General features: G+C 39.0%; 1 protein-coding gene across 14 annotated transcripts in view; it reads right to left on the reverse strand.

Moving 5' to 3' along the window:
* ERC2 (ELKS/RAB6-interacting/CAST family member 2) overlaps positions 1 to 23844 on the reverse strand; it is a 923425-nt gene that overhangs the window by 535028 nt on the left and 364553 nt on the right. For all 14 annotated transcript variants that reach the window (XM_033133186.1, XM_033133187.1, XM_033133185.1 and 11 more), the window contains one exon: positions 11929 to 12096. In XM_033133186.1, coding sequence (XP_032989077.1) covers positions 11929 to 12096 — 168 coding nt within the window. The remainder of the gene's footprint in view (positions 1 to 11928; positions 12097 to 23844) is intronic.

The following is a 23844-nucleotide window of genomic DNA, read 5'->3' on the forward strand; positions in this document are numbered from 1 at the left end:
TTATTTCGATTAACAAAATAATATAAATACAGAGGGTGCCAAAAAAAGTGTATACATTTTAAGAAAGGAAAAAACTATTAAAATTGTGATACTCAATATATACCGATAACAAAAGATAAATACAAGTCATGTTTGACTTCTGCAATTACAAGAGGTGCTCAAAGTGGTTACCATCAGCATCCAGACGCTTCTGATTACAGCAAACTACTACTTGAACAACTTTGACCAAAGTGCCCACTTGTATACATTTTTTTGGCACCCCCCCCACCCCCCAGTATCTTTGAGTCATTAAATATTCTTCTATAATATCATTTCTATTGACTGAATTTCCAAGTAGAAATATCCCATCATTTATCTGGTCACTCTTCTATTTTATAATATTTTCACTGATCAACCAAAAAAAAATTTTAAAGAACCATGCTATGAACAGGCTGTGGCTAAATCTGTGTTTACAACCTCAATTTTTTTCTTAGAATAAATTCCTTGATGATGAATTGGTAGATGAAGCAGCCTTGGTAGACAGCCCCATTTTACCTTCCACTCAGCTACCTCACATTTTATACTTCCCATGTATCTCTTTCAAAGAATGCTCCCCTACAAGCTCCAGTGAAAAGTGTTGTTTACACGGAATGGCAGCAAAGGATCCTTGCATCTATTCCTATCTTCCCAACTGGCACCCTTGTCTATACCGCGAGCTTTTCAAAAGTTCACAAACATTCATAATTTGGAGAAAGCTTTGCTACATGTGTGCTACCCTTCATATGGTTTTATGTCCAAGTATCATATGTGACCTAAAGAATTTAAGTTCATATTTCAATACTAAAGAAATTAGTATCTCCCTGAGTCAATCGCTGCTATTCATTGGAGCATATCCTGTTTGCTTAGCTTTGCTTCATTCAGACTTTACTCACAAAAAGCTACAGAATGCAACAGAAATTTGGAAAAACTTCATTCTTGGGAGCAAATGATTTACTTCCCATTATACCAGGAGGAATGTTTAAGGCAAATAGTAAATATATCCCCCAAAAGAAGTACACCTTGTTCAACTCTATCAAATATTTAGAATGAGTATATATATATACACATATATATTCCCTTATTCTCTAATGTGCCATGAAGGTTGTTATATGTTAGCACTGCCTCAGGCTATAATAACTTGTGGTCTATACCGGAGCTCAGCAACTATAGCCCATGGGCCAAATCTGGCCCACTGCCTGTTTCTGTAAATAAAGTTTTATTGAAATTTAGCCATTCCTATTTGTTTACTCACTCTGAATTCCACCAAAACTTTGAACAGACTTGTTTATTCACGCATTTCAATTTCAATTTTCTAGCTAACACTTATTAAACACTTATTACAAGGTGCCGAACACAGTGCTTGGTACTAAGGATAAAAAGATGAGTAAGATGGAGTCGCTTTCTTTGCTGAGCTCAGGATTTCATGGGGAAGCAGACACAAACACATAACATCACATTTTTATACAATTTAGTTATGCAACCTGAAATAGTAGAATCTGAAAAGTATAATAAAGGTTCACTCTTATTTTTGAAATAATGCAAATGCCCCTAAAATTATAAAAATTCATCAAAACTCCCAGGATTTCTAAGCCAAGCAGTCAAAGGCACTGGAAACAGCTTCATTACCACTACAAGTGACGCCACTTAGTAAGCCAACATCCCTTGTCAGTATCCTGTGGATTCTACTACTAGGTACTTGCCTCTGGATTTCTACGAAAGGTTTGTTACAACTGAAGGGTTATTTTAATATGCACCTGTACAAGTTCTCTCTCGCTGCACAACAAAATACCACTGATGGCTTTAAACAACATCGATCAGCTCACAGTTTGGTAGGGCCACAGTCCAGCCCTACATGGCTGGGGTACCTGTTCAGGGTGTCACAGGGATGCAATCGGAGTGTTAGCCACATTGAGTATTTGTCCGGAGGCTCTAGGCAGATATCCATTTCTAAGCTTATTCTTGCTATTGGCAAAATTCAGTTTCTGGTGTTCTAGGATAGCCTTACTGCCTTGATGGCTATCCCCAGGAACCACTGCTGGCCACAGGGGCGGCCCGAATTCTTAGCCATGTGGCCCCCGCCATCTTTAAGTCAACAGCGGAGAATTTCTCAGGCAGCAAATCCCCCTCGTATTTCAATCTCTGCTTCCCTGTCTCTGACCTTAGGATCCAGATTTAAAGGGCTCATGTGATGAGGTCAAGCCAACCCAGATACTCTCCCTTTCTTAAAGTCAGTTGTGCCATATGACAGACTCTGATCGCGGGTGTTAAGTCCATCATATTTGCATTGCTGGGCACTACTCAGGGAATGTACACAGGGAGCTGGGAAATCTTCAGGCCCATCTTAAAATTTTACCCACCGTAGCACTTTTGTTAGAATTGTAAACGACTTTTGCAAACTATAATTATGTTATCCAAGGGCTGATTACATGTTGATGCTATTGCTGATTCTCAAAGGGAGGCAAGGATGACGAAATGCTACGATGAAGGTCCCAAACCGCCATAGAGTCTGGGTCATTAATTTAGAATTCAGCTTCTGTGAAAATAGTCCATTGAAAGTAATGACATCTTTTAGTTTGCAAAGGGCGTAGTATAATCAGGTAAGGAAAAAGGGCGGAAATGGCAGTGAGACTGCAACATCAGAACATATCGAGGTGCCGCTTAGCCACAGTAACTGTGGGGTGCTATGCCCCAAAAACACATCGCCCCTAATTTACATTCATTCTTTTGGGAAATTTAGACACATATTATAAAAGTTTTTAATTATGCAGTTCTCTGTACATTTTAACATGATAAATGCTAATACAGATATGTGTAAACTCTTCAGAGCAAAGGAGAATCCATTGCCAAACACAGGATAAGTAAGAGAGACAGAAAATTTTCCTTCCCACATAAATAAGGTTGATTTAAATCAAATGGCTTGGGGAGTATGTGGGAAGAAAAAATGGAATCATCTCCAGACTGAAATATGTAAAGGCTCAACCACCTCTAATCCCACGTCACAAAACAGTAACAACTGGCAGCTAAGATTGACAAATGTGTCAAGATGCCTGTACCCGTTAGGGAAGCAGCCATGGCCAGGGCACTCTGGCCATTTTTATTTTAAACCTTCCAGGGATTTTGTAGGTAATTATACACAAACTTAAAAAAAAAAAATCTATCACTCTGAAATTGAGTACAGAATATAAGGTTTTACCCCAGAAGCAAATATTTATTTGAAAGAGAATTTGTCTTCCCTGGCTCTGAATCAGCTCTCTCACTGAATAAGAATCAGTTCTCAGCATGCTCTGGCCCTGAACTGCATTTTGAAATAACACAGATAATCACTATTGCCACTTGCAAGCCACAAGGGACTGGAAGAGAACATTTAGAATATGGAAGTCAAATGACTCTCAAACCTTAATTATAAAATATATTTGATTGCTGGGAGACATAAAGAATAGAAAAACGTCTAACTGTGAAACCTTTCCTAAACAGGGCAGGGAGTGTGGTCCGTCTCTAGTAAATTACTTCGAATCCCACCGAACGCACTGTGTTGCTTTTCCAGCCAAACCTTTGCAAATGCTGTTCTATTCTTACTGCTTTGACTAGACAATATCCCTGACGTCTTGGTTTCATCATCAACTTTTCCAGAAATCCTCCTGGACCATCCCACTCCCCACAGTAGGTGAGATGCTGGCATGGCACACATCACACACTCCTCTGTCATTGCCTATTTAGTGATTTTTCCATGAGTCTGAGCTCCCAGAGGGCAGAAACGATACCCTATTCAGTAGCCTGTGTATCCCCTAGTCCCTGCAGAGCAACCAGATCATTACAGACGTGTATCATTGGAAGTCTAGATGGTAGGAAGGAAGGAAGGCATGCTGGCCAGAACAAGGCAATGGTGCTCAAGGCCACAGATGTCATAGGGGCGTGCAGAGAAGAAATCAGAGCCCAGGTTCTGTCACTAATTAGCTCTCTGACTCTAAAACTGTCACTTCATCTCTCAGGAACTGTGTCCTCAGTGGGAAAATGAAAAGGTTGGACTAAACTAAGAGGGTTCATCAAATCTCTTCCAGGTATACTGTTCTCTCAGATCTTTTTGTCTTCAGGATTGTCCATGCTTCTTCAGCATACCCATTTTAACATGTATTTTAAAGTCAAAAACATTGGGTTTTGTTCACTAGAACCAGGGGGTTGAAAGATACAGCAACTGAGGTCAGTGCCGATAGATGCTCAATGAATGCATGAACGAATGAACAGGCATCCCTACATCTTTCATTGCTGCATTAGAAAGTGAATTTTTTTAGCTTTGGTTCTTTTGATAATAAAATTTCATTTCATCAATGTCCTCTCTAAAGGAATGGTGACTTCAAATCCTTTAGAAGAAAAGCAATATACACAAAGGAGGAAGATGGTGTGAATTCATTGCTTCACAAAGAAGCTTAAGTTTCCCAAGGAAGCCACAACCTCTATTCAAGAGACACAAAGTGACCCTCGGAATTATCACGTCACTGGGGCAAAATGGACTTCTTCTTACTAATAGGATCAACTGCTGAAATCACCAAGCTGTTTTTTTTCCCCAAGGCTGTCGCTAACAACGAGGGCAAATAATTCCTGCCAAGAGTGGCAGCCACGGGCTTATTACTCGTCCTGTGGAATTTAATTAGCACGAGAACCCTGGACATCAGCTTCATGGCATGATGAAGACATGATGTAGTAGATGCAGAGCAAAGATCTTTCTGCTTAGATCCGAAGAGCGAGTGCTACCCAGAATATGTGCAGGGGATTTATTATGTAATTTAGGAAGTTAGCTTTTTCTTTTACTTTCTAGACTGAAGAAGGCAATGTTCAAAAGGAAACCAGCAAATCACAAACACTAACCTAGACATGCTTTCTTAGTTGCAAATATTTAACCAACGTCTTAGTTAAATCTACATTTAGTCCACAGTGAACAAATAACACGGCCATATCCCAAATGACTAAATAAAATATGTGAGGAAATATATTACATGTAAATATAGAAATCAGATTTTCAGCCCAAAAGGCTGCTAAAACAAGTGCTTTTTTTTGGGGGGGGGGGAGTCAGGAAAAAATTAGTCTTAAAGGTCACTTTTCCAGATGACTAGAATGCTGGCATTTAGCCAAAGAAATTTAAAACTGGGTGATACCAGCTGAGTGATCTCTGTTCTGTCTAAGGCAGATGCTTTATTTATATGTTCCCTATACTATAGCTGATCAGCATCCCCTCCAAATCAGTTGATATAATCAGTCTGATCAGATCAGTTTTAATTATTCTAATAGTTCAAGAGTGCTATATATTTACCCTTTATATTTATAAGTATGAGTGTGTGAAAATTATAAAATAAAAATAGTAATACTTCAAACATCATACACACTCACACACATACACATACACATACACGAGATGTTCACCTCTGTAAAGTGCTTATAATGATGCCAGAGAAAGAGTGTAGCTAAAAATGTTAATCATGTCAGCTGAGATAATATCCAGAGGGAAGAGAAATGTCTGTTACAGTAAGTAATAATCATTTTAAGAAATACTATCTAAAGGCAGGGAGCAGAAAAAGCCAAGATGAGTCGGGTGGTCGTACTTGGGAAGAAAAGGACCCGCGTAGGCAGGGGTTTGGTCTGGATAATTATTTGCTTTAGGGGTGGGGGACAGAGGGGTGTGGAGGACGTTTAGCAGCCCCCCTGGACTCTGCCCACCAGATGCTTGTAGTAATCCCCCAGCTGTGGCAATCAAAACTATCTCCAGACGTTTCCAAAAGTTCCTGGGGAAGAGAGGGTAGATTGTGAGTTGTCCTTCGGGGGAGAGCCACCGCCTTCGACCCATGGTCACTCTGGTTGCAGCTCCATCCGCTGGATGCCATCCCAGTTCCTGGCGTCAGATGCAGTGAGCTGGCCTACACCAAGGTCAAACCTCAGGGCACCGGCTCGCTGCAAAGTGGAACAGCTTCCCACACTAGGTAAGGAGTCTCTTAAATCATGAGTTCATCTGAGACTAGTCCAGGAAAGCTGCTTAGATTTCTCAAACCATCTTTTGAGGTCTCAGTCCTTTAAACCAACCACCAAAACAAAGTGAAACTATGATGAGAGCAGAAACGGTGCAATCCTTTGAAAACGCAGCAGCAAAACAATCTAATGGGTTAGAATGGCACATGCAGAATCTTGTGGGGGAAGAATAAACAGAAATTGAAGGTCCTCATGATCTTTCTTTTTTCCAAATATAGCTAAACATGTATATTTTTTTTAAAAATCCAGACCTGACATTATGTTTTATTAATTTAATTGGTTTCCTTTTTTTTATTCTATTACCTAGTAACTGCATCTCTGCCAGTTTGGTATTAAAGATAGGCATCCTTTCTATCAACCTCAAGTAAGTTGCTCAAATTGTAGTTTAGCTAATCCCTAAAAGTTAATGATCCCACCTGTCTCATGAAAGAAGCCGGATCATAAAGCAGAAAGACACCAGAATAGTGTGCGGTTAAGGAGAGCTCCATCGCTTCCCTGCTGTGTGACTCTGGGCAAGTCTCTCTCTAAATCACAGTCTCCCGTTTAAAAATAGGGACTATGATAGTACCTCTATGCCAGGTTTACTATAACTGTAAACCTGGTATACAGTACGGGCTTAGTCAATTGTAGACAATCCTTTTGTTATAAAAACTAGCATTTGCACGGCCATGATTGGAAATGAGCATGGAATGACCATAGCAATTTCACTGTATCACTCCCATAAAACACCAGGCATCTAGCAATCAGTAAGTTAGAAGTGAGAACTGGAGGAGGAAGCGGTCTCCTTTGCAGAACAAGACAGTACCCTCGAAAAAGCTTACATTTTCTTTTTATTGAAAAGGAAATTAAAAGAAGAGTGGTTAAGCTCCTTCACTCACGCCTTCATCCCATTTTACCTTCCCAGTGTAATGGATCTGAGGCTAGAGGGGTTAGCTCTGGGTACAGCACAAGTCGTTTCCTCATCTGTTCCATTTCATTATTCATGGGATCCCATTCATTATTCATGGGATGGTTCCCTCTTGCAGCCTCCCCAGAACACACTGTCCAGGGAGTGGACCTGACATTGCAGTGGGGCAAACGCCTCTTCTCATAGCTAACATATTCTTTCTGGGCCAAGAGTGGATCTCAAAGTGATTTCTCTTCTCCCAATTTCTCATTCATTCAGAATTTACTGATACAATTTATTCACCCAATGCATATTAATTGAGGACCATCACCTGCCAAGAATTTTGCAAGGAACTGGAGGTATCTTGATGATCACGGTTGGGGCACTCAAGAAACTTAGCTCTGGGAGGGAGGCCAACATTTGCTAAAGGGATGCATAATTTCAAACTGAGCCAGGAAGTAGCTCTCTAACAGTGGAAAACCTCTCTTAGCCTGCAGTGTCTGCAAAGACTCCCCTGAGTAAGTGACACAAGAACTGAGTGGAAAGCTCAGGTGTAAAGCTTAGAACCACATTTCCCAGATTCCTTTTAGAAGGGGTCTGGTTAGATCCTGCCAGTGAGAGGACTTGGGTAAAATCTGGAGCTCTCTCTTAGGGTTTTGAAATCTGGCCAACAGTGTGATGTAAGGGCAGAGAGAGGAGGGTGAGAGGGCAGTCATCAACAGAGAAGATACCTGACCAGACACTGCTGGTTATAAAGCCATGGCACTATCTGCTTTCTCTTGGTCTCCTCCAGTTGTCCTCGTTCTTGATCATCCGTAATCTGGTTCTATTGGCCAGGTACTGGGACTCTGGATATTCCTGCAATAAATTCCCTTTTGCTTAAGGTAGCCAGAATTACCTTCTGCTGTTTACGCCCATCAAGTTGTTTGCTTCTGGTCACATGCCACACTGCTTTCTGCTGCACTTACATTTATGATTATGCACGTCTGTCTTCCCAACCAGACTGTCGGCTTCTTGGGGACTGGACAATGTCTTATTTCTCTTTCAACCTCTAGGACCTAGAGTGGTGGCTGACTGACACATAGGAAACACTCAGTAAATGCAAAATGAGTATGATTTTGCACATGTTCAAAAAAGTATGAGGTTTGCCAATAACAAATACAAAAGTTCAGCTGGATATTTAAACACTGAGAAAGAGCTCCAAAAGTCAAATAGAGTCAAAAAGTCCTCTGTGCCTTATGGCAATTTTACACGGATGTGGAAATCTCTATGTTCTACAGTCATCTTCTCAGATATTACTTTTTTTATATAAACTTCATGAAAAAAACCCCATATGCTAATAACCATACTCCTGTACCACTCTTACTTCTGAGCTTATCGTTATTCAGAATTTTCACCACCACACTTTGAAATGGGTAGAAAAAGGCTGCTGAAGTGGGCAGATCCATGATACCACTCCCAGGAGCCAACTACATGCACCACTCCCTGCACTTTTCAACCCACAGGGCAATCCATGAAGCCCAAGAGGCAGTTAGTGAACTTGGCTTCCAGAGAAATCACCATCTGTTTTTCTACCTCTAATAAATAAAGTGTCTCTGCTCTATAAATTCACATTGCTTGTGGAACTGAGACCTCGAATGAAAACGGAGATAGAATTTTTGTCCAATTTAATGGATTTTTAAACAATATCTTGGGTAGCAAATTTATGCTGCAAGAATCTACGGGCTACATAACAGTCTGAATTTTATCTGGTTCAAATAATACTACCATGTCCTAAAACCCTGGGCATTATATACTTTCCAAATGTACAATGTTGTCAAGGTTTTATGACATTTCCTACAAAAATTCAATAGTCAGGTAGCACTTCATCAATCGCAGTTTACGTTCGGGTATGAGAACAGAATGCTATGGCTGCAGCATGAAAACTGTACAACTCCTCTGACTTCCGTATCATAGCCACACAGGGATATTCCACTAAACAATTTTCCTGCATGTACATTTTTGTCCCCTACAAAAGAACTCCATGTCTTGGAATTATGGAGTAGAGCCAAAAATACGATGGTAGGTCCCCAAACCCATTCTTGATGACTTCTGTTTTCCTACAAAAGCTCGATCAGTGATATTCTGCTACCTGGGATTCTCTGCTTATTCAACTTCACTTCCTTCCTCAAGTAAGAAAATGCTTAGAGCACTATGCCCAGACATGTACCCTGCTGCCCAGACATGTGTCCTGTCCACGTGGCTTATGGGGTACACAAGACTTCTGAGACCTTCTGAGGGCTCCGAAGGCAAAGCTGACAGATATGAGGTGCAAGCCTAGCTTTGCCAGGTTAAACACAGCTATGAAAGGCTCATACCCAGTTCTACTGGCATCAAAACACAGTGCTGGTTGCCAAAGAGTCTATGAGAAAGAAATATTAAGTAATACCCCACCTCTGACATTGACATGAGTTTATTATTCCTACATGCCAACACACCCTAATCTAAAGCTTATGCTGTTTCAATCCAGGCCTGCCCAGAAATAGCCAATTATGCTAAATGTGGTCAAAACTTTAAGGAGTCTTCAATCCCAAAGACAATGATTCATTGGCCCATTAGCTTCTGTAGTATTTCCGTATTTTGAGTTGATTTCTGAATTGTGTGCATTTCAGGGATTATTTCCATCACATTGCAGGTATAATAGAACTCTTGGCCCTTCGCTATGTTGCCAGTAGTTTTATTTCCTCCCAAAATGTACTGGTAAACACTCAATGAAAAAAACTTAAAGTAGAACAACCCCTTCAAATACACATAAAATATTTCCAAATCCATTATCTACATGCTTTAAATAACTGGAATTGTGATTATGTTGCCCAAAGGAGCCCTAATACATGACTAATTTTGTTCTAGAACTTCCAAATTGGTTCCCAAACCTTTGAGTCTGGCTGTGGGGAAAAGTTTAAAATTTTACAAAATATACCCACCATCAAAGGTGGTCATTTGTCACTTTTGCGTTGAAAATGCCTTCTCAAAATCTTTACTGAGAAAACTATTTCCATTCATTTCTCAAGAATGAGAGTTCTAGTCTCACCTCCTAGTAAAACAAACAATTGTGATGGTCTTCCTTGATTCTCTCTCACACATGGTGCCATCATCAAAAAACTTAAGGTCCACAGGAAAACGAGCCTTATTCTCTTAATTTGCAGTAACCATTTTATTCTCTTTTCCCCAAAGACAAAAGCAAAACAAGCAAACAACAACAAAACCCTGGTATCTAGTTTGTATGACCTCGGGCAAGCCTACCACACGCCTCAGTATCCTTCAGTTTCCTGGGGTTGAAACAGCCTCACAGGGTTACGGTCAAGAGAAAGTCAACAGTGCAGGCGAAGAGCACAACAGAGTATCCAGCATACAGTGTTCAACATATAAATGTTCAATAAATGTCAGCTTTTGTTATCATTCTCTGATGGGTATTTTAAGCGAAAAGACTTGTTTTGATCCCTCAGTACATCTTCCAAGGACTGCCACTGTCACTGTTTCTGTTAGTCCCACCTGCCCTGGACAGCCCCTTTGACTCAGGGGTCCTCAGTAGTCTCTCCCCAGCTCTCTTCTAATTATCTGTACCAGTTAGCTGGAGCTTCATAGGGGGCCTCCAATGACCAGGGTTTTGTCTTTAAAGATCTTGACAGAAACGAATTAATAACATGATCCATCAGATCACCAATACCCTGGGAGTGAAGATGGAAGCCAGTCAAGATGAGGACAGCTTTACGGGGGTATGACTTGTGTAGCTGCACCGGGCCCCACATTCGGAAGGGTCCCAGGCTTAGTTTAAAGCTCTGCGATTGCTCCCACCCTGAAATTTACAATCAGCTTTGTACAAAGGACCCCACATTTTCACTTTGCACTAGGCCCCACAAATTATGTAGCTGGTTGTTAGAGCTGGAAAGTTTTGCTCAGAATGTGATATGAATTGTATGTTTTAAAAGGATTGCTCTAGCGTCTGTCTTAAGAACAGGCTATAGAAAAGGTAAGGATAGAAGCAGGAAAAACAAGTAGGATGCCATTGATATCAACAAAGGGAGAGATGATAGTGGCAAATGACACCAAGAGAAGGGGCCAATTAGATGCCATTTGCCTATGGCTGTAGCATGGGTGCCTGGCAACATGCCAGCCTATGGCAGTGCCCTTGCCAGCCAGCTCCTGCTGCCTACCACTGATTCCTGCCCCGTGTCCATGCTGGTTGTCTGTTAATCTGAGAACCCTATGCCTTTATAATGCATTTTCTTTTTCTTAAAAGAGCAAGTATTGGTTTCACTTTGTGTCTACCCTTTACCTAGGGGAAGGCAGGGGACCCTATGGCTGCACAAAACTGTACACAGTAGCAAATGGGAATTTTCCAAAAGGAAATTGGACTGCTGTCGACAAAATCTAGATCCTACAATGGAGAAAATGAGCTGCTGAAAGAAGGAAGGAAAGAAGGGCCCTTACCAGGTCAGGCATGTTCTGTGTTAGGTCATCGTAGTCAGGGTTTACTATATATTCTCTCGTTGATTCCAATCAAGTAATGGATGTAAACAACACCCCCAACCCTGCTAAAATCTGCATGGGTTTGGCAGGATAAGATCTACTAAAGTTTATGCAAATACAACATGCATCTAAAATACCTTTAAGACCTACAAAATACTTTGTTTTTGCTCAACTCTCTGTAAGAAAAAAGGACAGATTAACTGTTTTGACTTTTTATTATTTTAGACTTTCATCTAAATTTGTACGATTATTTGTTTAAGATGGCAAATGAAAAAAAATCATCACTATTAACTTTTCAGGTAATCAAATAGAAAAGTCATTAGGCCATGCTAAAAGTGACATGAGTAAGTTCAATAGCAGTAAGTTAAAAGTTTATACTTCCTAATCTAAAATTCTTAAAAAATAATTTCTTCTTTTCAACAAGCTCAAAAATTTCTCTGAAATGACAAAGCATGGATGATACCAATTCCCAACCTGAAGGGCTTATGTCAGTTACTCACCTTTTTCTGAAGAACGTTGATTTTTCGTTCCTTCACTTCTAACATATCCTTCATGTCACGAATCTCTCCAGCCAGTGTCCCCTTCTCTTCCGTGAGGTCCTGCAGCTGTTTTGTTTTTTTATTGAGAAAAGATTCTTTCTCTTCCAATCGTAATCTCAGCGCATCTACCTGAAATCAGGAAAAGAAAGAGCGTCGTGGTTTGACACAGAGGTTATCAGTATCCATTAGTCGTGCCCTATGAGGGGGCAGGACAGCAGTATGCCTCTCAGGACAGCGTGACCAAACCACTGTTCATAGGCAAGTCGACGCCCAGCATTTTAATAGTCTGTATCTATCTCAAAGTCCTGTTGTGTGTGTATCTGAACAGTGATATATTTTTTACTATAGATTTATATGAAATAAGATGCCATGAAGTAATAGTGTGTCCCCATGTTGTGAAAGCAGATGCTGGGAGACAAAGCACACTGATCCCCTGTGCTGTGAAAGCCCAGGGGGTGGGTACAGTGCCCGCTCCCTCTGCAGCTTCCTCCAGGAATAGGGAGGACACAACTGGCCACGCCTCAGACCTCCGGAAGAGCAAGACTGACTTGTGAAGAAACACTCCTAAATTACAAAAATACATGTTGCCAAGAGGAAGTACATGCGGGCGCTGGAAGAAGAAAATGTGGAAATGACAACCATTCACCAGCTTTAGGAAAGACTGTTTTCCAAATACTAAAAGGCGGAATTAAAAAAAAAAAAGACGAAATATACAAAAAAAAAAAAATCCTAAAAATCCAATTTCTACCTTAGCTCAAAAATTAGATTATTACAATTCCTGCTTTTCAAATGCCAAGAATAAAAGGAGGAAACATAAGCTTTATTTTTTTAAATGTAACATTCCAAAGATCACATATAAAAAACATCGACATGGGTGATGTGGGGTACTGGGGTGATAGAAGGCTCCAATCCGCGCCCTCCAGACCAGGGATTTCATAGATAGTAGCACATCAACAACCAGGGAGTAGTGACACAAGCATGCTATTTAGAGATATCAAAAAAAACTAGGCGACAGAGTTAAAATGCGTTGTCTTGGGGAAGAAGAAATGACACAGGGGCATGGAGGGGGCTGCTGCATCTCAGAGCAAATTTTGCTCGTTACACTAACAGCAAGTAAAACTTGGATGAAAACGGGGGGAAGATAAAAGTGAAAAAAAAAAAAAAGGGTGCAGGAATACCATAAAAAGCCAAAATAAATAGATACGTAAGTACTATGAGGACACAGAGTCCAAAAGGTCAATCAATGAAAAGAAGACATTAAGTTTCAAGCTGGATTCTGCTTCTATTCAGCTGTGAGGATCACGATAACTTACTGCCCCCACCCAGGCTTCCAGCCTCAGTTACTCCACTCGTAAAACAAAGAGGTGGAACAGATAGTCTCTAAATTCCTCACATTTTATTATTTTAAAGGCAGGAATCAGTCTTAATAGAATACATCATGGAAGAATAATGATATTAGAGATAAAGAAGAAAAAGTTATTGGGGTAGAATCTCCTTTTCTTACCCTTTCCAAGAAAAGGGTATCAAAGTTGTGTTTCTAAAGGTCAAAGGTGATGAGTAGGTGGGTGAGAGGAGAGTTTTCTAGTTTCGGTCCCAGAGAAGATGAAGCTGGGAGGTCCCAGAAAGGGAAGGGGTGACAATGCCAGGGGTGGCAGAATGACCCTGACTGCATTACAAGCAAGGATGGACATTCTGTGACTGCAGAGGGTGAGAACTGCAGATTCTCCAAACATCTGATGTCTAAGCCTCTTCTCACACAATTGTCATAAAGATCTAGGGGCCGGGAAGGTGCACAGGGATCTTCCCTTCCCTAAATGAACATTCACGGCAGTTGCACAAAAGTGTAAGCATCCCAAATTCTGAAGTGGCCTATCTTTGCTTAACGTTATCTTCACCTACCAACCTAGAATAACACCATTACTCGACTTTGGGTTTTCATCATACCTGGTGAACAAACAGGATTTTTAGTTTATACATAAAGAATGGCATTTGGTGGGTTCCTTGGGAATTGGCAGGGCATGCTGAACACTCCAGAGTATAGCTTGGTTAGAAGGGGTTACATTCATTTGTAGAGATTTGCCCTCAGGTTGACCAGGACTCAGTGTGAAAAGAAACTGGTCCCATTAGCCCTGCATTCTAGCTAAGAAAGATTGATGATTTATATCTGGACTAAAGGAAATGCCCAATATCCAAAACTGTGATATAAATAAATTACAATATGGGAGGTAGTGAGTGGTGCTGAAAAGAGTTTAGAAGAAAAGACTCCGTATTGATGAGTAATACATTAAACATTTGCAGCACCTTCTCACCATGCGTGATCTATCAGTGCTCTGCCGCCATATTCCTCAGCCCAGAAGAGAGAAAAAGCAACCCTAGCTCTAAGAATATTTCTCCAGGAATAAAATAGAGAGCAAGGATGGTTGTGATCAACACACTACTCGTAATACCCAAACTCTACATGGCAGGAGGGATTCTGTGCCAGCTGAGATCTTCTGCTTTGGAGTTTATTTTCCATGCGCCCAAAAGCATGTACTTAGCTTCAAAGGAATTTGAATCGTGCCCTTCAATTACCTTCACTCTGTCTTCACAGCTTTGCAGTCTCCTACAATCAAGAAACGAAGCTTACGGACCTTTTTTTCTTAAAGACAAAACTTTGACCTGAACTGTATCCAATTCTCAACCAACATTAGCCCAGTTTGCAGCAAGCAAGTATGACATCATTTCTAAAGTCAAATTTTAACTTCCAGATGGTACAAAACCACAAGCAGGCGCACAGGCCTTCTGATGCACAGAAGTTTAAACACAGGGAAGATCAGGCAAGAAAGAATATAGTCTATTAAAAATTAGAATATGTCCTTTCAAACTGGGTATCAATGAGTAGGAGTAAAGTTCCCCTCACTAATATTTGGACTTCACTCAACAGTGCACATCGTTTTAAAAAGAATCAGAAAAGCCTTGAAGTTTAGATTATATTCCAACATCAGGTAGAGATATAAAAGTTAAAATGTTTGGGAATATGAAATACTTTTCTTTGCCTCTTCACTCAACACCAAATAATTTTAAGGGTCCTTGACTCTCTCTCTTAAACTTTGGCAGTTGACTCAATAATAAAACTTGGCAAGCAAAAGCACCATCATTTCCCAGAAAACAAAAGAAAATTAGAACTGTATGACATAGTCAGTGCACAAAGACCCATACTAGGTTGAATTTCCAATTTTTACATATGACTTAACCGCATGGGAACTAGTCACCTAATGTTAAAAACTAGGACAATCTTTTCATTTTACGAGAATTACTCATTTCTTTCTGATCCAGTTGTGCGTGTGTTTATGTGAGTGTGAGTGTGTGAGTGTGTGTGTGTGTGTGTGTGTGTGTGTATGAGCATATAATATATGAAAATTTAACCTTTTATCTGGCAGTATAAAACATGAAACATTTGTTATCACTTCAGTTCCAGGTAATAACTTGAAAGAAAAGGACCATGGCAATGAAATTGGCAAAAATTGCCAAAATCAGAGTTAAACATTATTAATCTTCATGTCAGCACCCAGGAATTATAACCAGTTCCAATGGTGAGGTATGTTTGTAGAAGTTCTATACATAAGCCTCCCGACCTTTCTGCCATATTTTACATGGGCCTTCAGAAACGGTTTCAATGTTGTGACAGAACACTAAGTGCTACTTGATGTGCCATAAATAATTTTTTAAAATCAAACGGTTCGTTTCGATTTTAAAATGACTACAGCAACACTTGAGGGGGAAAAAAAACCACTTGAGAGAGAAAAAGGGGCCACTTGAAATTTTTCACAGATTAAATACTACTTACTTGACAACGCTTCAGGAATTGAATAAACATGCTATCACAAAGAACAACTTTAAAAGAAAATGAAACTGGAACACTCACAAAAGATCCCAATATAGTTTTATTTCACATTCAAAGTTTTGTTTGTTTGTTTTTCCTAATAGTAGACTTGGGTTAAGGGCATATTTGAATTTGATTCAACTTGCAATCATTCAAATAGGGAGACAGTTTCAAAGTTGGAAGTATGTATAATGTATACAGCTTCCGAAGACACAAACACTGAAAATAACCTAAAATCTAAAACTTGCTGTGGTAGTAACCACTACTTCTCACTCACATCCAATTTTCCTTTTCTTCTTGAACATAGGGAAGATCTCCCTTCCCAGCTGCCTTTGGGAAGATGGGGCTGTTTGTTTATTCATGAAATGTACGCAAAAGTGACACTATACATCACTTCCTGTCCATGTCACCCCACTCACACACACAGACTCTCTCTCTCTTTCTCTCTCTTTCTTCTTCTTCTTCTTCTCTTCTTCTCTTCTCTCCTCCTCTCCTCTTCTCTCCTCAGAGATCTTGGAGGCTACACTTTCCAGATGGTGGAGCTACAAGATGGCAGAACCTCCATAAAAAAACCTCAAGAGACCACAAGAAGGAGCATCCCTCCCCCTGCCCCCAACACACACACAAATCCACCACCCCCAACATGGATTGGACTTATTGTATGATGTGTTAAATGACTCAGAAATTATTAGAATAATTTCTTCTGTTTTTGCTAAGAAGCGGGCACCTTAAAACTAGTAAGATTTGTTTGTCTTCGAGATAGCCATAAACCTAAAAAAAAAATAAAAGGCCTATTTTATCTCTCTCTACTCCTTCTATGTGTAAAATCTCAAAATCGGCTTTCCTCTATCCTTTCATCACAAATCCAAAGGAGGGAGGAAGTGGCAGAGAGGCAAGGACAGAGCTAAAATGAAGAGGGAGCTGACCCTAGGGAAAGGATGCAGAAGTTAAAGATCAAGGCCTTGGGGAAAAGAGAGAGACTGGAGAGGAAGAATCTCATTGGCTTGAACTTCAGTTTGTACAGAGAAGTGGCTCAAGTGGACAACTCTGTTTTGCCAAAGTCTCTGCATTACAAATATATGTGTTCAAGCAACTCGTGGTAAAGGCCACTGCTTACCCATAGGCCTTCCAAATGTTGGAAACAAAACTCAGGGGTAATAAGCAAAATGAGGATATAGCAGTATCTCCTTCATCAAGTTATTTTGGGGATTGAATTAAATAACACGCAATGCCCTGAGCACAGGGCCTGGCACCCAGAAACACTCAATAAATTTTTGCTATTGTTATTATATTTTATTATTCTGCTTTCCACAGCCCCTAACCCAGTGATTTATACACTGCAGGAATGCAATAAAGGTTGCTTGCTAATCAACAGCCCTGAGGAAAAGTGGAGAACCAGCAAATAAGGTTTTGTGCTCTAACATGTACCAGGGTGTTACATTGTCTGTCATTTACTTTAAAATATTTCAGCATTCCCTGTATGATACGCGCGTCTGTGTGGAGGGGTGTCTGGTTGGGTGGGTGGATGAGTGTATTTCCCAACAGGGAATAAATTCTCCAGGGTAGTTAATTAGCCTGCGAAAGACTTTAATTAAAAGCTGACATGCCACAGTTGGCTAACAAAAGTGCCTCAATATTCTTTATATTTGATGCACACCTGAAATTTGGTCAATTAACATAATTGACGCGAGGAGTGATTTTTCTTTGGTGAAGTGTTTGAGATGTACGGATTGGCTTGAAATGTTGCACACGCACTCCCACTCTTCCAGGAATAAGATTTAAGACGGTGTGTCCAATGGAAATATGATACAAGCCACATCTGTAATTTAAAATTTTCTAATAGCCACGTTAAAAAAATTTTTTTAAAGTGAAATTCATTTTAATACTATCTTTAATTTAAACCACTATGTCCAAAATGCTATTATTTAACCTGTAATGAACATGAATAAAATTAATGGCACATTTTACATTCTGTTTTGGTATTGTCTTCAAATCCCAGAGTTTATTTTACACTTTCAGCACATCTCAGTCAGGACTGGCTACATTTCAGGCGCTCAGTAGACACACATAGCTCATGGCTGCCGTATCGAACAGTGCAGGCCCATGAGTGGTAAACCCAAAGTTTCAATGCTTAGATTTCAATCACCTTTGCATAAAGATACTTCCAGGAAGATTCTGGCCTGACAGCAAACAAGCTTGTCTAAGCCCTGGCACAGGAAATACCATCACAATGACCTACTGTGAACTCTTCGTGGCCTCAAAAGGACAGAGAGCTGGAGCTTCAAGGAGCATGACTGGACCACTGTGATGTACTAGCTGGCGGCAAGGTTACAGGCAGGAGTCCTACGGCATTCCCTTCTCTGGCCATCAGAGGCTGTTTATTGATCTTTACCAAAGAGAACCACAGAAGTGTCAGTGACTTCATTGGTTTGGTGATTTTGTTAGCACGATCTTCCTGGAATCGTGCTGAAAGGAAGAATTCCGAATAACTATTGCTTTTTAAAAGTTCTTTCACACCAATCTCTAATTATAACAAAAGGTGCCTTTCAGAAAACTGTCCTTCAATAGCTGTACCATCAAAAACTGCTATATAGATGAGGATGTGTCCATCTCTTACCCGATGTTTGGATTATGTCCTTCTGTTCTTTGACATGTGCAGCTATTTTGATTTCATAATTTTCTTCACTGTAGGTACTCTTATCTCCAATAACTAGAATTATTTATTTATTCATTCAACAAATATGAAGAACTGATTTTGTGTCAGGCATTGTTCTAGGTTAGAGATACAGTCTTTTAACAAAAGACTCTATGATTTACTGAACCCTACATTTGTGAAGTTGGGGGAGGGTATAGTAAATAAGTATTGTGCCAATATCATTAGTAAACAAGATTTTTATAATAAGAGGAAGTACTACAAATGTAAACTCTAAGACTTTATGTAAAATCCTTGTAAAAAACTGGACTGACAAAAGGCTAATTTGTAGATATCTGTGCTTATTAGTGGAAATGTCTATGTGTGTTTGTGTGCATACAAAATAATAAAATCGTGAATGAGCAAATATCTACCAGCTATTATAAATCAAACCCGAGCTGACACTTTAGTATTCAGTAAAATGATTTGTTTAACTGATGGCTATTCTTTACTGTATGATATTGGAACACTAAATGTATTTATTGATCTTTAGATAAGTTGTGCTTTATACCTACTCCACTGCGTTAAAGATAATTTCGGATTTTAATAAATTTGGGTCTTAAAAAAAGGCCTTGTAATACTAATAAGTATGAACATATGATATAGTTTTCGTTTAAAAAAATCATTTTCTAGCTTTACCCATTAAAAAGGCTTAGAAAAAAGTGACTAGTAACGATGAGCCCCCACCCTAAGCACCCAGAATGTGGTCTCTAACAGCGATCTCTCACTAGAGTAAAAAAAATTCTCTGTAGAAATGATTGATTTTTAGGTCTGTGGCAAAAAATGTAGAAGTGAATGGAGATAAACTACCTCATTGAACCAGAAATCGGAAATATTAAAGAAAAGACCAACAGAGTCTTTTTATTGGCCAAGGGCAAGACAATTTGATGCTGTTCTCTGAACAGACACTAGGAGGCAGGAATGGAGGCCGGGGAACCTGTAGTAAGCTAATGCCGTCAACCAGAGAGACAGTGGCCGCCAGAACTGCAGTTTCCCGGAAAATAAGACCTAGCTGGACAATCAGCTCTAATGTGTCTTTTGGAGCAAAAATTAATATAAGACTTTGTATTATATTATCATATTATATTATATTATATTATATTATATTATATTATATTATATTACATTACATTATATTACACCTGGTCTTATGTAAGACCCGGTATTTATTATTACATTAGTTATATTATATTATACTGACCTAGTCTTATATTATAGTAAAATAAAACAAGGTTTTATACTAGTTTTGCTCCAAAAGACGCATTAGAGCTGATGGTCCATCTAGGTCTTATTTTTGGGGAAACACAGTAGGACTGAGGGGGTGGAGAGGGAGAACGTGGCTGTGTTTGAGACACGTTTTGAGATATTATCAGGGGGCAGCTGGCAGAACCGAGAGTTTGTATGCACATGGGTAAAAAGAAGGAAGGAATCAAAGGTAACTCCTGGGTTACTGGCTGAAGCAACTAGTGGAATTATTGCCTGTGTTGGGAAAGACTAGGGGACAATCTGACTTGATGGCAGGAAATCAAGAGTTCAGTATTAGGTATATACAGTCTGAGATGCTAGAAAACATTCAAAGTGTAAACGGCTGCGTGACTTGGAAGCTCCTGAGACAACAGAAAGTGGACTAGAGTCTAACGTATGTGTGGATGAGCCATATTGTAGTTATATTAACAGTCCTCCAGAAGACTAATTAGGACATCTTCCGCACATGTACAGATTTACTCCCACTTAGACGCAACTGTCTGAAATCAAGTTAAGAAAACTTGTAAGGAGAAGACATCTATATAGTCGAATACCAAGAGAAATCCTTTTCCTAAGAGGGTCGCTGGTTTTCAATCTATAGTTTTAAGGTCTCTCTGCCCCTTGCACTCATCAGTAACAAGAGATTTTGGTCATTCCAATTCCGCCTTTAAGCTCTCCAAGGTGGCTACATAATACCCAAGGTGTGTTTACGCTCCTGGTGATCACTGCAGTCAGTGGCGTGGTACTGACTGACATGCTCCCACTTGTGTGCCCACTTTCATCTAGCAGCCCGAAGCCTCTACATTTGACCAGGGGAAAAACCGATATTATATTTTAAGATATTCAGATAGCACAAAGAGAAACAATAATGGCTGCATTGTAGAGTGCTTCATAATTTACAGTATACCGTTCTCTTAAATTATGTCTGTTCTCTTGTACAATTTCAATTCAAAATATAAAATTCAGGGATTTTTAGTATTGTATAACCACATGCTGTGTTTATAAAAGTTAAGTTACAATCACCAGCTTGTTAATAACACAGTTGAGATTTTCAAGTTGTAAAGATGCATTTTGTCTTACCTACCTGTCAAAAAATTATACCCAAGTCCCACATGCCACCTACTTGAAGAAAACAATGCTGGGTTCAGAGTGCTTCATATCACCTACATGGAAGAATTCATATCATATGTGGGTTAATAATCCAGCCAACTTTATAAAGCCTGTTTTCATACTTAAGTTTTTGGCTACTTCTTACACTAAAATTAGGTGGTTTTAAGTGACTAGTCCAAAGTTCAAAATTTAATGTTCAATTCAGTTCCAGCAAATTTCTGAAAACACATGGGAATTGTAACTCATGTGTTAATACTTAAAGTTTTTGTTAATAAAACTTCCAACACTAACCTTACCTCATTGAACTTACCTCACTGGTTTTTATGCTTACTATAAAACTATAGCTGTCATAATATTTTTGAATTACTACAAAAGGAAGTAAGCCATTCCAAAGTCAATGTTATTTTGCAATATGATGATAGTTATAAATTCAAAATACTTAAAACCAATTTGCAAAGCTATTCATCTTAGTACTTCCTAACATTTGAAAAGCCCATCTTCAAAACATTTACTATTACCAAAAACAAGTTTAAGAAAACACCATGTATCATTCATATCGCACATTCCCTTCAAGTAAGCACATTAAGTTAAAACATTAAAATTCATTTCAACATAAAATTTTAAAATATTGATCCTACTTAGATGTGCCACAAACTTTCTAAACTATCACTGAAAGCCAAAACACTTAAATCACTGATAACTTAGTACCAAGATTAAGTAATAATTTTGTGATCTCAAGGTCAGTGTTTTTCAATAAATCCAAATAAGTAACCTCCATCTAGGTATGTCTGACATGTTTGTAAATGACTAACAAATTAGTAACTGTAGTCATTTTATTTAAAAGAGAATTAAACCCGTATTTTAAAGTCATGTCTCTCAAATCAGGGCCCACACTCCTGGAGGATAGGACCTGTGTCCAAGGATCTATGAGTTTGCTGTAAGAATTGTTTTATGTTGTCTTTTCTTTGCAATGATCATCTCAAAATTAAAGTGAACTTATTCTCGATCACGTAAATGACTCCTTCTAACCAAAGATTAAGAGATTTCAGTATCTGCCTTTGTGTTTGCACTAAAGATTCCTTTGGGGTGAAATGAAGAAACTACAGCAAAACTTATTTCTCAGATATATATCCCTCCGAATCTTGTCCATGGGACATCATAATGACCATGCAAACAAGGGGTTCAACAGCAATATAGAAACGGCAGTAAGTAAGAAAACTAGGTCATCACATAGCATTCCACTGCAGAGCTCCTGAACTAGCATCTGCGCACAGCAGTTGGCACCATATTCACATCAAGTATGAATTTACATCCAGCAAACACAATCCTTTTCTATATAAAGTTAATATCACTAATTTAAATTTTACAGGCTTTGACATTATATTTTCATTTAGTGTGTAATTTTTATGTGGTTTCATAGTTCTGTTAAGAGCTATAAGCATGCCTAGTCTTATCTTTGTACCTAATTAAGTGACAGAAGTAATAATTATTACATAAGGCAATACTGGGTGTCTACAATGTTTTTTATTTTTTTCTCTTAAAAGGAATTTCTTCTCAAGTTTGAGACATACTGCTCTAAAGTAAATAATATCCGTTCTTTGAAATCCTCCTAAGTGTTGGGAAAAAATTAAATGGGGGAGTGAAGGTGTGTTCCACAGCGAAGCCAACATGGGCAGTGCAGCTAGTTCCCTGATTTATGGTAGACATTAGCATAAGAAAGTCTCTGAAGTCCCATAGCAAAGATCTTACTTAACTTGATTTAACTCACCTTTTCCCACAACTATTTAACCACAGAACCCATATTTTTCTAAGAACACATAATAATACCCTTCAGAAATTGTTAGGAAAGATTGTTCTCAAGTACCTTTCAGCCGTCAAATGTTTAAGGCATAGCATGGCTATGAAATGTTTGAGTATAGTGAAATGGGGACAACCACTGGATTACATCAGGCGGCCACGGCTCAGATTAAATGAAATGCATCCACGATGTCCTCTGTGGCTAGTAGTGTGTTAGGTGATGCACCAGAGTGTCTGATGTATTCCTCAGGGCCCCCTGCGAGGTAGGTACTGTTTACAAGTAAACAACATTAACGCTCTGAGGGCTTACAGGGTTACTCTGTTAAAGCCCCACCTTCTGGTTCAAGATCCACTCTATCCTACATCCCAGGTTCATTTCTGGCTCTGCAGGCAACTGGGGCTGAGACCTAAGGGAGGCACTTGCTTCTTAAGGGACTCAGCTACCTCCTCTGTAAACCAACATTTTGCTCAATGGCCTCTAAGGTTATCACCTACCCCAAACTTTCAGGATGTCAAGCGATGAGTGATCTGGATACTAAGACATATTTTAAAGCTTTGGTATTTAGAACAGTTTGATATTGATGTAGGAAGAAAAAGACAGAGGAAGTCCATGGTAGATGCACATACTTAGGGAAATTTAGTATATGATAAAAGTGGCATTTAGATTCAGTAGAGAAAACATAAATTAATTAATGATGGATAGAAACTGACTACTCATTTAGAAAAATAATAATAAAGGCAAAGCCTTACTTAATTCTTCATGACAAAAATAAATTTCTGATAAAGATTGAGATGTAAAAAAAATTAAACCATGAAAATTGTAAAAGAAAATATGGGGCCCTTCTTTTTATTTCTGAAATATAGGAGTCCTTATTAAGAAAGAGAAAAGGCTTAAATACCATAAAGAAAAAGATAAACAAATAAGATTTAAAAACAAATTTAAATACCTTCATGAAAAAAAGACAAAGGCGAATTTCTGTGAAAGCCAAATATAAAATGCAACGTATGTTCCATTATGTATGTTTCCAATTGGAAATAAGAGAAGGAACATTTGCCTGTGTGTGCATAGAATATTTCTGGAAAGACAAGTGGGCAAATAAATAATAGCTTACTAAATGCTGACTACATGCTTGGTTGATAAGAGATCCAAACAAGGATGAAATTAACACAC

The sequence above is a fragment of the Rhinolophus ferrumequinum genome, chromosome 17, assembly GCF_004115265.2.
Source record: "Rhinolophus ferrumequinum isolate MPI-CBG mRhiFer1 chromosome 17, mRhiFer1_v1.p, whole genome shotgun sequence".
Taxonomy (NCBI): Eukaryota; Metazoa; Chordata; class Mammalia; order Chiroptera; family Rhinolophidae; genus Rhinolophus; species Rhinolophus ferrumequinum.